Genomic DNA, 22,904 nt, shown 5'->3' with positions numbered 1-22,904 from the left:
TGGGCTCTGGCGATCCTTCCGCATCAGCCTTCCAAGTACCACGCCCGGCTGATTTTTTGATTTATTGTAGAGAGGAGGTCTCGCTGCCCAGGCGGGTCTTGAACTCGCAGACTCAGGCAGTCCACTCATCTCAGCCTCCCAAAGGCGCGGGATTACAGGCTGAGCCACTGAGCCCGGCTGAGTCCTGTTTTTAAAAGGTACCCTCTATCTAAGTAATCTATTGTTTTGAGCTAAAGAAGTTACCTTATTAATTTATGTTTTAGAGTCAGAAAATCTAGCTTTAAATTCTATTTCTACCACTTACTAATTATTTAATATTGGGCAAGTTGCTTACCTTTGCCAAACTTCATTTTATTAATATATAAAATGGAAATAAGAACATTCTATTCATCACACTGTTGGATTGAAAGTATTCATGAGGTGATGTATGTTGTAGAACTACATAAATTATAAAACTTTGTTTTAATAGAGCCACAGCATTTCCATAACTCCTCATTAATATTTTGGAAACTCCTTCCACCTTCTAACCCCATTATATTGAAAATATTAGGGTTTAAGCATCAGCTTAATTCGTGATACTGTAGAGGTCTGTGGATGCTGCATTTATCCTTTGAATTAACAGAACCAGCTTGTCTGTTTTACCATGGTTGCTATGGTTACTGTGACTTTTTGGCCTGCTTCCTTGAGGGGTTGCTAGCCCTCCGCTTAGGAGCTTCCCCTTGTAGGTATGCAGCTGACTTCTAAGGCTTCATAAAACACGCTGTGTATATACCTTGCCTATATAGAAAATTGCAGGGCAGGCGACCATTTCAGAACCCCATGTCATTAGAGTCTCACTTACAAATCCTGAGACCTGTGGGTCATGGTTCCAGGCATTCCTTTTAGAAAAGCATCTCTGCAGGAGGCAAACTCCTCAAAATTGGCTGTTTAAATGTTTAAACCTTCTTATATTGTCTTATGGCCAGTTCTGCTTGATCTGAAAATTCTTATTTTTTCATCTGTTTTCTTCATATTGTCTCTCATCAAGCTTATATAACTCTTTTAATCACTGTAGTTATTGGACTATTAGCTTCATTACTTTTTAAATTATATTTCCCTTCTTTATCTTGTATCTGTCTTATAATTTTGATATTAGTAACTTATTTTCCTACCCACTTCAAATTCTATCTCCTCTGGAATGTATTATTTTTTTCTGTCTTCTACGATACTTTAAGACACTGATCAGACAGTGATTAGGGTAAATATGCCCAAGGTTCAGTATTCCCACACCTTACAAATATAGGAGTGGGGGAGGGGGGTGCAAAAAACCCAAGATTGTTTGTTGGTGGAAGGGCTTGCACTACAGACGTCCCTTGCTAAGGTAATAGTTCTAGGAACCCATCTGCATCAGTGTACCAGCTAGCACTTTTGTGAGAGGCTGCATTTGGCTTCAGTGATTTTTTTTTTTTTTTCTGGAGATTCTTTCAGCGTGTTTGCCCATTTCACAATGGGTGATTTATGAGCACACGTGCCCATACTGCACTGAGTGTTCAGCAGTTTTTGACCAAAAATGACATGACCTCCATGTCCCACCCTCCCTATTTACCCCACCTCGCCCTGGGCAACTTTCTTTCTGTTTCCCTGGATGAAAAAAGTCCTCAAAGGGAAACATTTTGCCAATGCGGAAATGGTGAAGTTCAAAACAGCAGAAGCACTAAAAAGGCATCACAATTAATGAGTTCAAAACTGTTTTTGAGCAGTGGGAAAGCATCTCAACAGGTGTATTATATCAAATGGATAGTGCTTTGAAGGTGACTGAAGTCTAAACATATGAAAATAAATACACAACTTTTAAAAAATAAGTTTCATGTTTTTGGTGGTCTCCCCTTGTATATTTTATTTTCCTTTTGGTGTTGACCCCTTCTATATCACTGTTCGTTGTCAAGCAGAATTTATTTTAAGGTGGGTTTGTCCTAGTAACCATGTGAAGCAATGTAACCAATGAAGTACAAAAATTCTCCCTTGAGTGAGACTACCATGGTAACACATTCTAAATTAATGTACTATAATTTGGATAAAGAGAAAAAAAATTCTTTGTAACTTTCCACAAGCTCATATTTATACAGGTTGGTCATTGGGTTAGTGGCTGTTTTCTACTTTAGATTACAAACTCCTGAGAGCAGGGATTATAGCTGCTTTTTCGGTGCGTTTTGTCTCTATTGTTTTCATAGGGCCTGGCATAGAGTAGGCACACAATATATATGTGTTGAATCAACTCATGACTTAACGTGACAGTCAAAGAACTCTTCTCTTGTGGATTCTTTCAGTGTCCCTGTAACGTTTTAAAGATATATAACCTGTAAGAATAAATTAAATAGTATATGAAAATATGTTGGAGTTGACTGAAAAGTGCTAAGTAAATACTAGCTATTACTAGTATATGTTAAATAGTACAAGAAACTGGCAAAGACTGCAATTTATGAAATAGTAATGGGTAGTACATTAAATGTGTGCTTTTATCTATAATGCTTATGTTTATTTCAAGCATAAAAACACTATTTGTCTCCCCGCGGGCATTGATCTCTTAAAATATGTTTTCTTGCAGTATTCTTTCTACCAGCAGTTGCATGAACAAAAAAAATCAGAAAAATTCTTCAAAGTTCTCTATGATCGAATGAAAGCTGCTCAGAAAGAGATAAGATCCACAGTGACAGTTAACACCATAGATTTAGGTAGTAAAAAAAGGGAAGATGACAATGAATTGATGACATCTGGTTCGCGAATGAGAGGTAAAGAAGTATTCAAGTATTTGGGAGCATCAAGTGAGAGAAAAGAGGATAACCACGTTTAATCTCACTTATCTTTGTCATCTCATTTCTCTTGGTTTAATTATCCCCACTGTGGCTCTGATCATCCGTAAAGAATTTTGATCATGGGCTTGACCCTAAAACAACTCTGCAGGACCAAACTTAAATGAGACATAATCAGTGCAAAGCAACCAGTGACATGAAAACTGATTTCATTGTGGCATGCATGGTAAAGAATAACTGCCCTGAACTTTTTAAGTGACCATGAAAATTAAACTTTAAAAACAGAAATTATAGCACAAAACTTCAACAAAAGATTGTTGGTATTTGGAATGACAGAATCATCAGTGTATTAAATACAATCATAAAAATTTAACATTTGAAGTTTGTCACATTTTCCCACCTTCTTGTATATGTGAATGTATATAGATATGAGATATATATATATATATGAAGATATTTATATCAGAAAGGCATGAGTTCCTCTAAAATTGGCTGAGCCCGAGATCTTTTTATTAATCTCCCATTGCAAATTGAGCTTTTTAGTTGCTACTTCAAGTCCTTTTCGGAAATTGTTGCACCTCTTGTCCCTTTTTTAAAAATTCAATTGTTAGAGAATTTAAGTGCCTGGTTGTCTTTTTTTTTTTTAATTGGCAAAAGGAAATTAGCTCAGAAATATAAAAGTACTGCTTGATTTTCAGTACGAGATTCATCGCTGCATTTAAAAGAGGGAATGAAAGGGCAATTAACAGAAGCTTCTTCGGCAACATCCAAAGCATATTGTGTATACAGAAGAGAAATGGACCCGGAAATAGACATTATGTGCGCAGGACCAGAAGCGGGAAATGCTGAGGAAAAGTCTGCAGAGGAAGTCACCATGAGTCCTGCCATTGCCATCATGCAGCCGATACTGAGATTTCTTCAGTTACTATGTGAGAATCACAACCGGGAACTGCAGGTATTTGTTGTTTCGAGGGAGAGCTGGGAATACAGCCTATGGCTATAAGTAATCAAATTCAAATAAAGCCTACAAGTCGTTTTGGAGAGAGTTTTGGAAAGATAATCAATAAAAGAAATAGTGTTCTTCTGAAATGGGAAGAAACTTTTGTATCAGTGAAGAAAAATGAGAGGAAAATTCCTTTATGCAAGAAAACATCAGGCTCATACAGTATCATTCTTTGTATCCTCAACTCAAATCCTTTTAGCCTCCATGGGCTTCATCTATTCCTTGTATTCTGGTAAGGTCCTATTGTTAAGTAAGGTCATATTTTATATCTTTCATGGTTTTATAGACTTAAGGGACTTTCATTATGTCCAGCCGAAATCATATTTCCTGAGTGAGGATATTGAGTCTTTTTGTATGTCTTCATTAGAAACAGAATTAATATAAAAGAGAATTTTTTTGCCAGAGTGAAGGTTGATACCTTGGTAAATGAATGTAGTGAGTGTCCTACATCTTTCCTGCATATTCCTTTGTTGAATAGATGAACTTAGGGACACCAATTAATTTTGGCTTCCTTTTTACATTATTTCTTTTCTTTTCTTTTCTTTTTTTGAGTTGGAGTCCCACTCTGTCACCCAGACTGGACTGCAGTGGCCGCTCGCGGCCACCGCAGCCTTGACCTGCTGGGCTCCAGCAATCCTTCCGCCTCAGTCTTCCAAGTAGCCGGATCTACAGGCGTGCCCTACCGCGCCCAGCTACTTTTTACATTATTTCTACACAGGCAGGCAGCGGCCAGAAGTATTGCTTCCAGAGAGAGGATACTGGATCTGTGCCATCTAGTCTATCCTTATAAGGAATCAGATACATAAAGTATGATAGGTTATATAGTATCTTATTGAACATATTACTGACAGGAGTATGGGATCAATGTGAAAAATACGACTTATAGAATAGTTTTAAGAAAAATAAATGGTAGAAATGAATTAAATAATAAATTAACTTAATGAGAATAAGCACAAAATTAAAATTAAAAAAAAAGTTTCCCTCCTTGCTTACCAGATCACCAGGTTTACTCCCCAGAGAAAGTCACTGTTAACAGGTTGTTTTTTCTTCCAGAAATATTTATGCACATATAAGTGTGCTGATTTGTGCAGGTAAACCATTTTTAAAAATCATATTCCATAGTGTTCCTCAACTTACTTTTTCATTTAGTAATATCTCTTATTAGTACATCACCTACTGCTAGGTCATATTATTTATCAGTACGTATTGAAGGACCTCGTTTTTATAGTCTTGCAATATTCTAGTGTTTGAATGTCCTATTATTTATTAAGCCAGTTACATTGCAATAGGTATGATATTTCCAGTTCTTTCTGTAACAAGCAGTGTGCAGGGAAATTCTTTGTGTACTTGTGTACATAAATCTAGAATAGCTTTTAGAAGTGGAGCTGTATGTTAACTGAACATTTTGATAGGTGCTTCCAAGTTTCCCTCCATTGTGGTTATATAATTTACAATTGATGAACAATGATACTGCACTGCTTATAAGGGACCATTTATACTTGAAAATTTTCTTCTCTGCTTAATCAACCTCTTTCTATCTAGTTTGCTTTTTCCTTTTTTTTCCTACTGATTATTTTTCCCTCTCTATATAGTTTTAAGATAATGACATTGAGAAATGTTTATGATAAACTGTACTGATAAATATAGATGCTTGAGGAAAATCTTAAGAGTCTTTTTTTTAAACCTCTTAAACTGAAGAGAATTTTTTTTTTCTTAGTTGGAGTCTCACTCTGTCGCCCAGGCTGGAGTGCAGTGGCACACTCACGTCCACCCTAGTGTCGACTTGGTGGACTCCAGTGATCCTTCTGCCTCAACCTTCCAAGTAGTTGGAACTACAGGAGCGCGCTATCACGCCCGGCTAATTTTTTATTTATTGTAGAGACGAGGTCTCACCAAGTTGCCCAGGTGGTCTCTGTGAATACTTTTTTCATAAGGAGGAATTCCATTCAACACTGCCATGGAGATCTTTTTTCAGTTTGAAACACACACACACACACACACACACACACACACAGAATTGAAAACAATTAGCACAAATTTTTTTTTAACCCCTCAGGTGTCTTTTCTTTTGCCTTCAGAACTTCTTGAGGAATCAAAACAACAAAACAAATTACAACCTTGTCTGTGAGACCCTTCAGTTTTTGGACTGCATTTGTGGAAGCACAACCGGTGGCCTGGGCCTGTTGGGTCTCTACATCAATGAGAAGAACGTAGCACTGGTCAACCAGACTCTGGAGAGCTTGACTGAGTACTGCCAGGGCCCATGCCATGAAAATCAGGTAACCATGAAAGCAGTTCTTCATACAAAAGTATTAATGACTAATTAGCACAGGAATAAGGTTGGGGAAAGAAGGAGCCAATCTTTTTTTGTACATTCACAAGATCTTTCTTCTTGCTTTGCCAGACATTTTTACTTTCCTGAGAAAACAAAGGCTGAATTATAGACTAGCAAATATTATGCCATATTTCTATTTAATTTCATCACAAAAAATTCCCATGAAAATGTTCAAGATGATAATCAGACTTGCTGAAAAGAGTAAAATATGTTTCTTTGCCCTTACCCAGTGAATCTTTTCAGGATTTGTGGAATAAGCTATCTTTGACTCCTTCAGCTCCTCTGCCATGGGTAGTGTATACTATCTTTTATACTCACAGTAAACTTCTGAGGTGTGTATTACTGCTTCTAATTTGCTAATGAATAGGTTTTGACTCAAAGGTCGAGTGACTTTCCAGAGTCTCAGAGTGACAGAATCAGTACATTGTAGAGCCATTCTTACAACTCAAGACTTTTGATTCTCAGTCTAAATAGAGTATCTTTTGATAATATTACATTGGGGGAGGGTGCAGTTTCAGCTCTTTTTTCCAGAATATTTGTCTCTGATTCCAGTATCTTGGATATCAAGCACACATTGTGGGAGTAAAAGGGCCAGTCAAGGCAAGGGGAGCCACTCTGAAGTTTACCGGTTGGCTGTTCAGCACCCACTGAGGCCTTCTGGAGCTATAGATCATCCTGAAAAAAAGGAGTTTTCAAGTCCCAGATATTTCTGAATATAAATTTTAAAGAAGCCATTTAGACCAAACATCAATGATTGACATAGAAATGTGAAAAATAAGCTTGCTTTTTAATTGCAATGTATATGATATATACACACATATATGGTGTCTATGTACATATACATATATGTATGAACATATGCATACACATATATACATGCATAGAGAGGGACATAAAATAAACATGACAATTACTGGCCTAATTTGTTATGGGTATATTTTTCCTCCTGTTTAACATGCTTGTGACACACTAAAAAAGTATGTGGATTTTGCCCTGTATTTTTCTGAATTATATTTCAGTCTCTTAAGCAATGATACATGTAAACCTGATTTAAAGTAAAGGAAAAATACACAAATTCAGAGATTTTATTCTGTTGACAAAACCTTATGTGTCTATAATAGAAAGTATGTATACCATATATCTCTTTTACTATTTCATGGAAAGCCTATAAAAATGTTCCCCAATTTTGGCCTTATAAGAGAATGGAGTTGAGTTTGAAAGTAATTTGCTAAAGCCAAATAAGCTCTAAAAGTAAAAGCTAATTATGAAATAACATGAACGCCATATCTAATTCCCCACGCTCTGAAGCTGTGTGGAAGGAACGAAGGCTGCTAGCAAATTCTAGAGATGATCTGCCAGTCGATTCCCTTTACATCTGGCAAGTATTTTAATGAGCAGAGAACCTTAGGAAATGCAGAAGATGGATGGAAAACACCTTTCTCCTGTGTCGGGGGAGTAAAAATTTCCTTGTATAAAGGAAGAAACAAGACTCATGTTGAAAAAACACTCATTTCAAAGTTGTCTTGACTTTACTCTTTCTCATTTAACTCACCAGGATTTCAATTTTTCATACTCCTTGACAAGGTTCTACATTGTAACACAGTTCCACAAACCTGACTTACAAATTCCTGATTTTAAGTTCTGTAAAATTAAGCTCAAGACCCTAGCACAGTTCATTTTAACCTTCAGCATATAGAATTTGTTTCTCAGGATGTTTTGTAAACTTTCCCCAATCAAGATCCCTTTATAAATCATCCAAGTTTAAGAAATCTGCTAAACTTTTATTCAGCTATCATTATTGACAGGGTGTCTCCGAAACATCAGGAGACTCATATAATTTGCCTTCACAAGCATGACTAGCAGCATCCCTTGTCACCAGCTCAGCATTAAGTATCAATTAAGTTAAAAGGCAGCATCTATAAAATTTACTTACAAATGTTGGGTATGGGAGGCACATGTCTTAGGACAAGTCAGATCTTAAAATTCTAAGTTAAAGAAACTACTCTGTTAATTGATATATTAAAATCTATTGACTGAAAGAGTATTTAACTTAACAAGTGGTCTTTGAAATTCTCTAAGAATGGTTCGTTTTAAAAGATGTGCTTCACACAGTGGTTGTCTCAGTGTTCTGCTTATAAAGTCATTTAATCAGTACTAATTAATTAATCATCAGACTCTGCATAAAAGAATAAGTCGAATGCTGAAAGTTAAATCTTAATTATGTTTTAAAGGTCAAAAACTAAGGTGAGTATGTTACTTGATATCCTGTTATTTCTACTTCTATTATTTGTAAATAAATGTTATTTTACAAATATTTTGTTTTCTAGACATGTATTGCTACTCATGAATCTAACGGGATTGACATCATCATTGCTTTGATTCTGAATGACATAAACCCTCTTGGCAAATACCGAATGGACTTGGTGCTCCAGCTAAAGGTAGAGCAAGTCCACTATTCAGGCTGCGAGGTTACAGTCTCTGTAGTATAAAACTCCCCTTCAGAGTTGATTCTAATCTTCAAGCAGCTCTTGTAAAAAGCAAGATATTATCATATTTTAAACTAGCCAATTGACAGAAAAGGATAATGAAAGTGCAGTGCTCACTAAATTCCTCATAAATGTGAAATTAACTTTGAAGTAATGTTCAATGGCAGGGTCTTTTCTGCAACTTCAGGTGTTTTACTTGTGTTTTTATTTTACATTTTTTATTACATAGAAAAGAAAAGGTGCTGAACACTCATCATATACATAGATACATATATATAGATATGTATGCCTTACATACGTGTGTGTGGGATATATATATATATATAAATATATTATATATACTTTATTTTCTTTTTTTTTGAGTCAGAGTCAGGTCTTCCTCTGTTGCCCAGCCTATACCATGTGTTTTTAATTCACCTTGACTACAGAATTCCATGAAACTAAAATCACAATTAATTGGACAAAGTCAAAGGAGTATTGCATTTTAGTTTTATGGCTCCCTTCTTTCAAAAGTTGTTCTCTTTTGCATTAAAAAATTTTTACCCAAAATACTTCAAGTGATATTCACACTCCCTTAAAGAGTTTCCTTTCATTTAAGTCTTGTACATACTTCACAGCAGTTCCAAGAGTTTAGGAGCACAATAACATTTTTAAAAAATTCTTCTTAAAGGTTTTGTTCAAATGAAAATTAACAAATGAATGTACACAAGAAACTATATGATTCCCGGTCGGGCTTGGTGGCTCAGCCTGTAATCCTGTGCTTTGGGAGGCCGAGATGAGTGAATTGCCTGAGCTCGCGGGTTTGAGACCCGCCTGGGCAACTTGGCGAGATCTCATCTCTACAATAAATCAAAAAATTAGCTAGGTGTGGTAGCGAGCGCCTGTAGTTCCAGCTACTTGGAAGGCTGAGCAGAAGGATCGCTGGAGCCCAGCAGGTCGAGGCTGTGGTGGCTGAGAGCATGCCACTGCACTCCAGTTTGGGTGACAGAGTGAGACTTCAACTCAAAAAAAAAAGAAAGAAAGAAACTATATGATTCCCAAATATTAAGACATAATACTCAATTGAGATGAATTATGAAAGACCATATTATTAGGTTTAATATTAAGCAGGTGTAAAAGATATCATTGGTTAAACACAATTTCTCTGTAAAGTCAGGTCTCTCCAGTATTATAAAGAATTTATAATTGAGTTAAACTTCATACGGGTAAATTGATGGCCAAGAAGAATGACAATGATATATTTTTTTTCCCTCTGGATTTCAACGTAAGCACTCAGATGGCATGTGGGGGTCATCACCGCACAGCAATGATATTTTTATCATTCTGTTTCTAAATGTAAGTTTAGGTACACAGTGGCACGTATGTATGTCCTAATTATGTGAAGATTGTGCTAAAGGCTCTTAGTAAGCAAATGCTTCTTTAAATAGAAGAGATGAGTTTATATTTCTTCATTGTTTTCATTTGCAATATGTAGAAGCTTTAGACTTTCTATTCATAGATTAGAATGAAGGTGATCCTTATGTAGACTTTACTTGTGTCCTTTGACTCAGGAGCATCATGATTCAGTTAGTAAAACTGGTCTGGGCCTATATAGCAGGCCTATATAGCAGTCAACTTTTTTTGAGTTGTTAAATTTTTTTTGTCATTTTATCTTAAATTCATCTTTTACCATAATTCATTATGAAACAACAGATAGAGACCTTGGTCTTCGGCCTTTTAAATCTTTCATTAGTCTAAAGACTATACTTTTAAATCTCATATTTAATTAATATAACTGAATGGGGGAAATATTGAATGACTCACCAATTTAAAATAAAGTATAAGCATACAGATTATTTGTACATCTAAACCCATGTAAAAAAATTAAATGATGGCATATGACTTGACAGCACAGTGATATTTTTAGTTATAAAAATTCTTTTTAAATAAGTGTTATTTACATTTTTATTTATTTTAATAAGTACAATTTATTTATACCTTTAAAAAATATGATAGTGGGATAAATCAAGGTATGTCTAAAACAACAAATGCATGGATTTGACTTGAAATATTTAAAGTATAGGTTTTGGGGACCAAGGCAGGAGAATCACTTGAGGCCAAGGGTTCAAGATCAGTTTGGGCAACATGGCACAACCTTGTCTCTATAAAAAATAAAAAATGTAGCTGGGCATGGTGATACACACCTATAGGCCTAGCTACTCGGGAGGTTGAGGCAGGAGGATCGCTTGAATTCAGAAGTTCATGGTTGCACCACTGCTCCAACCTGAGCAACAGACCAAAACCCTTCTCAAATATAGATATATTTCCCTAAACAATCAGTGAAGTTTTGTACATATTGGTCAATACGAGAACAATGTTTATAAGACAGAATAATACATATTGGCAAATTTGAGGAGTTTCTATGGGTAGAGTGCTTTAAATAAGAAATTATTGGTATCATAGAGATGCCATATTAAAAATACTAAGGTTTTATTTTCTATAATTTACTCCTGAGTTTGGTTGCTTAATCATCTATAATTTTAAGCATACTTAACTCTATATACTCATTTAGTATACGATTCTATTAATTTTTCATATGTATATCTTGCCCTTTATTTTTTACTCTCATTTGTATAACTGAGGTATGAATATAATTATTTAATTTGTAAATAGGTAGTTTTTTGTTTTTGTTTTTTTTAGAGAATCTGGCTTCCTCTAGAAGAAAATCCCCTGTGAACACTGACACTTCCATTTGATTTTTTGATATGATATAAACTCTTGTACTTTCAAATTGATTTATATTTCAGTAGGTCGTTCACAAGATTTCTATTCTTCTGACATAGTATGTTAAAGAAGATTGGTTAGAAAAAATAGCGTATTGGCAATAGCATTCTGAAATTGGATGTATTTTTAAGCCATCATATATTGGGCCTGCTGAGCATGGTTCATTAGAGAGCACTGTTAGTGTTGCCAAGTTTTTAGCTTTGAATTTCTTGGAGGTTGGTTCAGATCATGCTACAGATTTAAGCTCTCCTCTAACTCTGGAATCTTATTTTTTTAGGCATGTTGTTTACACTAGATTATAGAAATTGATTTTAGGATTGTTACACATCTGTCAAAAGTGAAAATGAAGCAGAAAAAGAAAATACTCCCTTTCCCCCCAAACACTAAAATCTTTTCATGATAGGTCAGTGACATTGGTGTCATAATCATCATCTTCATTATCATTGCTACTAATGTTAGTCGCTTAAGATGGTATTTAGATTGTATTTCTGGGAGCAGAATGGTTGGATAGAATTTGGTGTTAAAACTACTTAGTAGAATTAATTTGCATAATCTTAACAAAATGTGTGTCATGATTGTCTACTTAGACCCAACACTGATTCAATTTAATTTTTCATTCTACTAGCTGTTAGCTTTGAGTCACTTAGAGGCGATTAAAGCCACTTATTTTGTACTCCTATCAAAGATTATATATGGAGGTTAAGATTTTTATCTAAGTGAATATTACAAAAATACTGTAGAAAATATCTCCTGGGTATCTATTATCATCTTGCAATTTGCCAAAATTCTATGGCAGTGCTATTAAGAGCATAGTGTAAAACATCTTTCAAAATGTTTAGGATATTATGTCTTCTGTGCCACGACTTTCTGTTCACTCTGTGGTACCCATTTTGAAATATAAATTGTATCTAAAATATTTTTGATATCTCTGGTAAAAATGTTTGAAGTAATCTATTTACAAACCAAATTAGAACACATCAAAGACAACAGAAACTATTTCAATTTTTTATTAAGCCCAAATAGAAAATATTATTCTTCCACAACCCAGAAGGAGGTAAATATGTTGCATATAAACTGCCATATAGTGAGACTAGATAGAAAGCCATAGCCAATAAATTTGTGTTATATTTCTTGCTTGTTGAATTTATAATTTTACAGATTAACCTCCCTAATTATCACTCAAATTTGTTTCAAATTTTGCTTTACTAATATATATTATTTTCTTTTAGAAACAATTGTGCTAAATTCTTTACATTGTGTACCATTTGTGTAAAATATGTCATTTGATAATGTTCACCGTATTTTCGTATTAAAATATCATTATAGATGTGCTTATTTAGGAAATAGTGAAGAAAACTGTTATTATATTATTTTAGTACATTATATATAGTGTCTGTTTTGCATTTTCACTAATATTTAAAATATTTTTTATCTCTCATGATTCATTAGTTTTGTATTGACAATGAAGTAAAACATTCTATTTTAAAATGTTTATAAGACAAAAGAAATTAATGGTTTTAAATTATGTTTGATTAAAAACATGGTCCTGGTAATCTCAATTAAAATAAATGCAGGGGATCGTTAATCCATAAAATAGAGTTTGCATCGCCTTAACTCCATCTGTGTCTCCAGAACAACGCATCTAAGCTTTTGCTGGCCATTATGGAAAGCAGACATGACAGCGAGAACGCAGAAAGAATTCTTTTTAACATGAGACCCAGAGAACTGGTAAGAAAACTTTTAAAAGCTATGCTAATAATGAGTAGCCTAAAAGGGACAAGTTTACAGTACGCATGTTAGAAAAAATGTCTAGCGACTTTCACTGCTCTGCCAATGCATAATGGATCATGATCTACCATTACAAATACCTCAGAAGGCTTATGTGATTTGGGTCCTTATGGCTTCAGTAGTTTTATCCACTCCAAGTACTTTGCTTAGCGAAATAATCACACTCTACTAAACTATATGCAAATATACTTTACCATAAAAAATGTTGACTTTAGTTTAATAGTATCTTGGAGTATATGAGGAAGGTTTGTTAAAAAGAAAAGTTTATACCCCTCAAAAATTTTATTTATACCTCTTTCTGAAAAGTAAAAATAAAGTCAGTATTTTTTGTAATTGTTTCTATTTATGAACAGTGAAATGTTGTAAATGCTTGGCCTAGAGGAAATTGTGCAGTCTTAGTGGAGACTCATTAGTGTGTCTTCTTATTGTAGGAAGTTATATTTTCTTTGTCACGTATAGCATGCAAATTATGAAGTAATGCCTGTTTTAAAAGCACTAGTTAGCCGAGCTCGGTGGCTCAGCCTGTAATCCCGCACCTTTGGGAGGCTGAGGTGAGTGTATTGCACGAGCCCGCGGGTTCGAGACCCGCCTGGGCAGCAACACCTCATCTCTACAACAAATCAAAAAATCAGCCGGGCATGGTAGCGCATGCCTGTAATTCCGGCTACTTGGAAGGCTGAGGCGGAAGGATCACCGGAGCCCAGCGAGTTGAGGCTGCGGTGGCCGGGAGCGGCCACTGCACTCCAATCTGGGCGGCAGAGTGAGACTCCAACTCAAAAAAAAAAATAAGAAAAAAAAAAGCACTAGTTTTCAACAGCATAAAGAATGTACTCAAGCCAGTGCCTAAGTCTCACTCACACCAGCACCATTTTTGGTGCTACAGAAGTCTGGCACCACACTCTTGCTCTTTCTTTATTAGTAAAGAATGGAGTCACAGAAGAAAAGTAAGGGGAGAGATAATACGCAGTTTAATTTAACATTTGCTTAATGAGAACCAAGTATCTGCAAGCAGAGGGTTAAGAGAAGCAGTATATTTTCTGTGCTGTGGTTAAATGGGACAATGAATTATATACTTATTCAGCAACAGCACTCACAACAGCCCTTTGAAAACACTATTTCCTTTAGGAACAGCACCTTTATCCCATCATCTACTTGCTCCTCATGGCCCATCCTTAACTTCTATCCTGTGCCCTCTTTCTATGCTTCCTTGGTGCCTCACACTTAGCCCTTCTGTAGGACTTACCACACTCTGCTGTGTTTGCCTCTTTGTTTGCTGACTCTCCCACCAGATGGCATATTCCTTGAGGGTAGATACTCTGTGCAGTCCATCACTGGGTCCTTAGTGCCCAATACAGTGTCCATACCATGTCTGCCTAATTACCTAAGGGTGCTTAATAAATACGGAGTCCTTATCAGGGCTCCAGATTCTCCTAATTCATGGGAACTTTGGCACTACCAACATTAAAAAATCAAAGCAAAATTTTCCCAGGAAAAAAGGAATATTGTAGGAAAATGCTTCCATGTTCATTTAAAAAAAGATGGTTTCCAAGGACATTTCATTTAGAGTTCTTTTTGTACTTTTGAGTCTCATGAAATGTCCCAATTTTTAATTATGCTTCATAAACAATGTAAAATAAGTTTTGTTTGTGGCATTTCAAAGGTGTTTTTTTTTTTTTTTTTTTTTGATAGGTGGATGTGATGAAGAATGCCTATAACCAAGGACTGGAATGCGATCATGGGGATGACGAGGGCGGAGACGATGGTGTTTCTCCAAAAGATGTTGGACACAATATCTATATTCTGGCCCATCAGGTGCCACATTTTATATCTTTTTATTATTTTGCTCATCCTATCAATCATATATTGTGCCAGTGGCTTGCTATCATATTTTCAAGTTCTGGTCCTTTCATTTATTCGTCACCCTAGGTTTGGGCTGACGAGAGGAACAGGCCCCCAGAATGCCTGAGTATGTGCTCCAGGGTTTGGTAAGGGAAAATCCACAAGAAAACAGTACTTGGTACCTGAAACTGGGCCAAGTGGCAGGAGACAGTCCTGTGTCATCCTAAGAATAGGTAAATTATGCAACGAATGGAAGCCTGGAAGAGAGAGGAACAGAGGCTACTGAGAAGTAAGGGGCATATTCAGGTCTAATCAGGACAAACCTGGCAGGTGGCTTCTGACCTCTTTCAGTTGTAGGTTGACGTGGTTTCTGCAGAAACCATCAAGTGGCAGCCTCATATTGGTTTCCACTGGACTGTTAACAATAAGAAGATAAATTTTAAATTCTTTTGTTGGAATGTTTCCACTGTATAACTTATAAAAACAGGTGCCTGAGAAGTATTATTTGATAAATTTAATTTCATTAACTTGAAGGTTGACTTTAAATTTGCATCTTCGAATACAGTTTGTTTCGAAGCTAAAAATTTTAAATGTACATTTGTCAATGACAGAGTGCGGCCCCAACTCAAAAAATAAAAATAAAAAAAGAGTAGAGAATACAAATTTTTAAAAAGACGAAGTTGCATGTTGAAAAGAATGGAGAAAGAGGATAAAGAATGAAAAAGCTTTCTTGCATAGATGGAAAGATGTCACAAAAATTAAAGCAGTTACATATGAAAGAAGTTAAAAATGAAAATGGCTTAAAGTTCAATGGTTTTGATGGATTTGAGTTTACTAAAGTGCTTGAAGAGAACAGATATATTCAGAGATGATGGTGGAATGGTCCAAGGAGTGGAAATCTTAAGTAGTAAATAAGTAACAAGGGGTTAAAAACAATTTACTGAAAGGAAGAGAAAACAACAGATGTGGAAACGGCTTGAGTGGACACACAGAGGTTTCTCTAACTTCTCAAAAACAAAATGTTGGAAAAGCAGAGCAAGGAAGGCACAATGTAAAAGTACATAAACAAAGCCAAGCTTCAGGAAGACAGAGAACAAACATCCAGCTGAGTAATGGATGAAGGCAATTCTGAATTGCTGAATACTTTAAGCCTTGTGCTTAAATTTTAAGACTTTAAATATGAAATAAGGACCCATATGGGTCCCGTTTAGAACTCAAAGAGAATATAGGAACGGAAGAGTATGTGGACCAGTGGTTTGTAACTGCCAGTGTGGAGTCAAGCACTTGGCTGTTTATTTTATTATAGTGACACAAAGAGATGTTACCTTGTCACCTTATAAATGTATTATCTATGGGGTGACCCCTCCACCAATTTCTCATGAAAAATTATCAGCTTTTACTCACAGAAGACAGCCCACTGTGCTCTGTTGATCTTTTCACAAGTGACTCCTTTAGCTTTCTCTAGGCTAGGATATTATATTTGGTTTCTTGGAAGGTCAACCATTGTTGCCAAGTTTCTTATGAACCTATTGTCCAAACAGCTTCCATACCAAAGCACAGATGATAATGAGTGGTAGTTGAAAGATTTGCTTCAGAAGTGTCTGTGTAGCTATGCCACAGGGGTTTGACTGAGTCCAGGTTTCACTGTTTTTATTGTGGATATGGAATCACTGGACTCCTGCATGCAAATGACCATGCAGATTGGTTTCTGCCTTTGCACAGTTCAGTAATTCCAAAACCAAGATGCAGCTTCCTCCTTGTTTTACTATAATCATCTCTTCTACAGACAGTTTATTCTGGTGCTCTCAGACTTTCAGTTTTTGTTGTTATTCCTTTCATGGTAGTAAGATAGTTCTGCTTTTTTACTGTGACATCCCTTTTGGCCCTTCCTGTGGTTGGCATTACAGGAAACAAATAATGCTTCTTGTAAGTGTCTTGTCTGATCTACATAAAACTATAAATACATCAAAAAGGGAATTTTTTAACTTCTAATACTATAGAGTTGTACAGACAATTTCTTTAAAAATTAGCTTTTTGACTTTCTGGCTTCTGCGTGCCCTACTTATGTGTCTCTGCCTGTCTTCTTGCTCTAGTGTTGTTCCTTTATATTCTGCGCTCTTCCTGTTTCTTCTAGTATTTATTCTTGATTTCTTGTAGAAATAATCACTGCCCACAGTCTAGAGCATTGTTATGTACTTTATATATGTTTAATCTATACTAAGCCATATTGTTTCTCTGCTCTCATGTTGCATTTTCTGTTTTCTGTCTGAGATCCTTCATTTGATGCCTACCTGAAGTAAAAAGTACATGGAGAAATGCTATATGATTTGCAGGATGGGGAGAAGTATTAACTTTAATTGGTTATGTAAAGTTCTTATTGAAATACAGCCTTGAAAATTTTTCATTAGCATTTTTCCATATCACTAAATGTTTTTTGAAAATGTAATTTTAATGTCTGCTTAAATGTTCATCATTTGAGTGTACCATAATTTATTTAATTACTCTGTATTGTTAGACACTTAGGTTTATAATGTATTTGATATTATAAATTATACTATGATTAACATCCTCATGCATTAATCTTTGTCTGCCACACTGATTATTTCCCTAAGATAAATTCCTAGAAGTTTAATTACTGGGTCACAGAGTAGTAACTATTTTATGATTTTTGATGCATATTGCAAAACTGTTTTCCACAGTTTGTGATAGTATCTGTTTTACTGAATTCTAAAATTATTAGTATTTAAAAAATTCTTTGCCAGCTGATAGTATTTGGAACATAGTGTTCACTCAACAAATGTTTGCTGAATGAATTAATGTATGATAGATGAAAGAGAATCACATTTTGACTCATTTTTCGAATTATTAGTATGGACTATCTTTTAATGTGTTCTTTGGTCATTTGTATTTCTGTGAATTACTTGAAAATGTATTAATCTCTTCTTTTATTGGGGTTTAGTTTTTATTGATGAATTTTAATTAAGGATAATAGTACTTTGTCAGTCATATTAGATATATCTACTTCTTCCTGATTTACTGGCTTTTAATTTTTTAATGATAGCTTTCTTTTATCACTTTGAGATTAAACACCTAAATTTTATTCTAGTGTATAATGAATTCAATTTTTGTATTTAATTATATAATCTTTCCATGTTCTAATGCAGAAGTGAGAAGGTAAGCTATGCTAATTTATCTATAAAGACATATTTCAAGATTTAGTGTAACAGCAATACATGAGAACAGAATTTGTAGGAATTACATGAGAGTGGTGTAGAGCATGGGTCACAGAGAGAGCTTTGGTAGAAAAGATCTGGGCCAAAGTCCAAACCACGTTCAGAGCCAGACAGTGCATATGACTGAGTGATCTGAGGGCAAGTGGGGCTGGGACAGTCTGATGATCCTCTTCCACAGCAGGGAACCATTAGACTTGCCAATTGGAATTGCAGGCCCTGGATTTCCACTTTCCCCACTGTTTCAAAAGAAGCCTAGATTTTGAAATTTTTAAAAATTATAGAATCTCCTAACTTCTAAAAGTTGACAACTATTCAAGATTTTTTAAACACTGAGCAGGTTAAACAAAACTCTCCAGCAAGCTGAACGCAGCCCTAGAGCCATCAGTTTACCACTTGTGGGTAAAGGATTTTAATTTTTCATTCATTCTTTCATTCAGCATAGATGCGTTGAGTGCTTACTAGATGCCAGGCACTGTGCCAGATACTAGGAATGCAGCAGTGAAGATGATCAACAACAGATCAGCTCTCAGGGAGTTGACATTCTGACTGGGAGCAATGAGGAGTTGACAAACTAGAAAGATAGCAGATAGTGTTATATACTGTGCAGTGAATGAGCATGGGGTGTGGTAAAAGACAGTATTAACCAGAATCTACTAGAGATTGGTTGATTGGGAGAGTTTTCTCTGAGGAGTTGAAATTGAAGCTAGATCCAAGTGAAAAAGCAAAAGTCAGAAGGATGAAGTGGGGAAGAGGGAGGGTTTTCAGGGGAGCATCCCAGAGGCTTGAAAATGGCAATGAGCTTGGCATGTTTAGAGAACAAAAGAAGACCTGACCTGGGTAGTTTGACTCTGCCTCCTGCCCACATACCAGCTGTTAGTACTTGAATATGATACTAATTCCATATAGTTCACCTCAGATTCACTTATTATAAGATAGTCATCCAACAACATGTATTGAGCACCTCTTTTGTCAGGCAATATGCTAGTTGCTAAGATGGAAAGATGATGTAATCAAGAAGCTCACAATGAAGTATAGATAAGAGAGAGAGGGAGACCGATAAATCATTAGAATTTAATGCACTTGTGTTAAAATGGAACTACGCATAAGATGAACTTACCCCAGGAGTCAGGAGAAGCTTCATGGAAGAGGTGACACTTGAACAGAATCTTAAAAGAAAGACAGAGAGATGGGGGAAGACATTCCAGAAAGAGGGATTCCAGCTTCTGCAAAAGTGACCGTGGATATTTTAAAGGGGGACGCTTCTTTTGGCAATATTGGTAGGGATTGTGTGTGTTATCTACTTATGTCTTTATATGAAATGAACTACAATAATTTGAATTGAGTAAACATCTTTGATAACTTTAATGACCGATTGGAGGCAGTTAAATGTTGCACAGATTAGTGAAACAATTGTTTGCTGAATGAATATGTGATAAATGAAAGGGAATCACATTTTGATTCACATCTTTTGGATTACTAGTAAAATGGATTATCTTTTAATGTGTTCTTTTGTCATATGTGTTTCTTCTGTGGATTACTTGAAAATGCATTTATCTCTTATTGGAGTTTATTTTAAATGAATGAATGAATGAATAATTAGGACATAGTATATTCTAAAGCTTTAGTATTTTATATATTAAGCATTAGAATGTAAAATACTGAATAAAGATATTTTCCTGTTATCATCATCACTATGATCAAAGTTAATGATAATTTCTATCACTAGACTATAAATTTCTTATGTATAGACACAATTATCTTTTTTCCCCCTCTGTTTCCATGCCAGGTACAGTGCCTAGAATATACTAGACACTCCAAAAGAGTTTGGGGGTATAACTTCTTGCAAAGAGTTTGGGAGTATAATTTGCATGCTGATAATATTTGTTATGTAATAAAGGCATTGTGTAAGATTAATAGAATCCTCCAAAAGCGATACTAGCATTCTAACAGTCAAGGATCTTATTCAACTGCTCTTAACTTAAAAAAAAAATTATAGATTATTCTTTGCCAGTCTTGTCAGTAAATTCTACATTATAGGTCCAGTAATATCTTTCCTCTTACTAGGCACTTTTATTATTTTTGTTCATGATATCATCTTTCTCCCGAACTAATAGAATGTCTCCTCCTGTTGCTAAAACTCATTTTAGTATTACCTTACTTCCTTGGATCCAAATTAAGACCTATCTACCCCATTACCTAGATAAATTCCAGTCAACAGTGATCTATTCTTTGTTTTGAATTCTTACATTTGTTATGTTCACTCAAAACCACATGCATACTTCTACACTAGCTTATGCCATATATCATGCTAGAATTGTTATTTGTTTCATGTATGAAGGTCTTCACTACTTAATTAATAGTAGATTCACAAAATAAACTTTCCACAAAGAAAAAATACAATGGGAAAATATCTAGGTATAATAGATTTAAACCCTCTAATAAGCACTTACATATTTTTCACAGAGCAACTAAGAATCTTTGGGTTACTACCATTTAAATGACCTCTCAAATTCATGGTTAACAAGAGCAATAAAAAATGCAATCTAGGGAATGGATTGAAATTGGACTCCCTAATTGTTAGTTTGGTATAAGGATCATGAAGGCAGGTTCAGTGGAAGCAATTATTATTATTTTCGCTTAACATTCCATGTTTGTTAGATATTTATTTATTTCTGAGTGACATAATTACCAGTGCACCAATCTGAATCCTAGCAACATAGAAGGCCATTGCTGTGTCTCCAGCTCCTTCTGCCTTCTCTGACTTCAACTGTATCCATTGAATTCAAAGTCTATTAGGAGAGCTAGAAATATTAGGCAAAGTTTTCATGATTTTTGCACCTCAAAGAAAAAATGCACAGCATTTCCTGGTATTCTTCAGGATCTTGGATTGTTATCCTATCCCTAACTAAAGCCAATATCTTTTAACCTTCAGTAGAGAGAGAAAGAGAGAAAGAGGATGGCAGGAATGGCCATGGTGTTAGCCTTTATATGTCATATTGAAGACATTTTCTAGATATCCTGAACGTCTTCATTAATCCATCTTTAAAAAAATTATATCTCATATCTAAAATTGCTTGAGCTATATTCATTTTAAGATATATGCATATAGATTACTCCAAAGAGCCAAATTTTAATTTATACTGAAATCATGTGAAATATATATATCACTCAGATTACTTAAAATGTTTTCTTTAGAGACTTATGTTGTTCACCTCTTTGCAGCTTCTATTTTCTTATGCTAATGTGTAGTAATCAGCATTGCTTCATTTACATTATTTGAAGAAGCAGAAGGATGGGTTTATAATTGGATACATAACTTTCATCTCTAATATCTTTGAAGGGTTTTAACTAACTTACAATTACTTCATCTTTATTATTGCTTGTAGTGCAGAAAGTAGAAAACACAGCTGGGTTTTTCAATTCTCAGAGGCACTTTTGTAACTCAGTATGTTGGCTAGAATATTGTACCAAGAATATTGTGCAAACAGCTTAGCTGTTGTTCACCCTGAACCCTGTATTTTCTGTAGGAACTGTTTACGTCACTTAACTCTCTGACTTCAACTTTCCTATCTATAAAAATATGATGAGTATTCATAAGCTATGTTTGCAAAATAAACGTTCAGAGACCTGAAATGAACACCAGACAGTGGTTGGATCATGATGGTGCTTTTACAGGATTAGATGTTTAAAATAATGTAATGAAGTAAGTAATCAGCTATTAGATATTTATTTATTTAAACCTCATCTACTTATAAAAGGAATTTAAGGTTTAATGAGAAATACACATGTACAATTAGATTGTCAGAATACAAGATCAAAAACCTTGAGAAGGAAAGGGGAATCTAAGACTGCTAAGGGTCTTGGCTATTATTTTTTACTGTTATCGGGGGTAGCTCTGAGCTTCTGGTAGCCAAGAAACAATTCATTAATGACCAATTTTTTTTTAATGACATTTAATTCTAAAATAAACTTATACATGGGCATAGTGCAACATAGTGGAAAATGTTTTCTTAAAATGTTCTGTTGAGAACACCAGATAAAATGATGCACCTAGCTGTTTTTCAGCACTCAGGGATGGGGATCAACACTCCTGAGTTATAATAAAAAGTGATATAATTAATGTTGAAGTGTGTTCAACCCAATAGCCATTGTGAAAATAAATGCTAAGTTCACTTTACAGTGAATTTCAATAATGTAGAACTTATCCAATATATGAACTTTGCTGAAAAAAACTTTTTTTAAAAACCAAGAGATTATTACATAAAATTGCAGGAAAGACATATTCTAACTACCTAGGTATGTGAAAAACCTTCTGTTCCCAGTGCTGGGGACAAAGTAGTGAGCAGATAGATCCAAATTCTTTTCTTCAGTGAGCTTACGTGTGGTAGGGATGTCTCCATCTTTGAGATCACATTGTTTGTTCCCCGTGGAGCACCTGATGTCAGTTGCCTGGTGGGTGGGGAATGTGTTGGGTATGTAAATGAGACATAGTCATTATTCTCATGGAACATACTTTTTATTATAAGAGGGAGACACAAAAACAATCACATTGTATCAAGTCTCATGAAAATATGTGTATCGGGAGTGCTCTGAGATCTCAAGTTAGAAGTGTGCTTAGAGCCAGGTTCAGTGGCTCAGCCTGTAATCCCGCGCCTTTGGGAAGCTGAG

At 35.2% G+C, this 22,904-nt stretch overlaps 1 protein-coding gene across 1 annotated transcript in view; it reads left to right on the top strand.

Moving 5' to 3' along the window:
* Nucleotides 1-22,904, top strand: part of ITPR2 (inositol 1,4,5-trisphosphate receptor type 2) — a 496,128-nt gene that overhangs the window by 345,566 nt on the left and 127,658 nt on the right. Inside the window, exons 40-45 of the mRNA XM_008058785.2 lie at nt 2,585-2,768; nt 3,488-3,744; nt 5,871-6,071; nt 8,455-8,565; nt 13,009-13,104; nt 14,854-14,976. Coding sequence (XP_008056976.1) covers nt 2,585-2,768; nt 3,488-3,744; nt 5,871-6,071; nt 8,455-8,565; nt 13,009-13,104; nt 14,854-14,976 — 972 coding nt within the window. The remainder of the gene's footprint in view (nt 1-2,584; nt 2,769-3,487; nt 3,745-5,870; nt 6,072-8,454; nt 8,566-13,008; nt 13,105-14,853; nt 14,977-22,904) is intronic.

Source organism: Carlito syrichta, unplaced genomic scaffold (assembly GCF_000164805.1).
Source record: "Carlito syrichta isolate Samal-C Ts95f unplaced genomic scaffold, Tarsius_syrichta-2.0.1 Scaffold303626, whole genome shotgun sequence".
NCBI lineage: Eukaryota > Metazoa > Chordata > Mammalia > Primates > Tarsiidae > Carlito > Carlito syrichta.
Note: the sequence above shows the minus strand (reverse complement) of the source record. Positions and strands in the feature narration are given on the sequence as shown.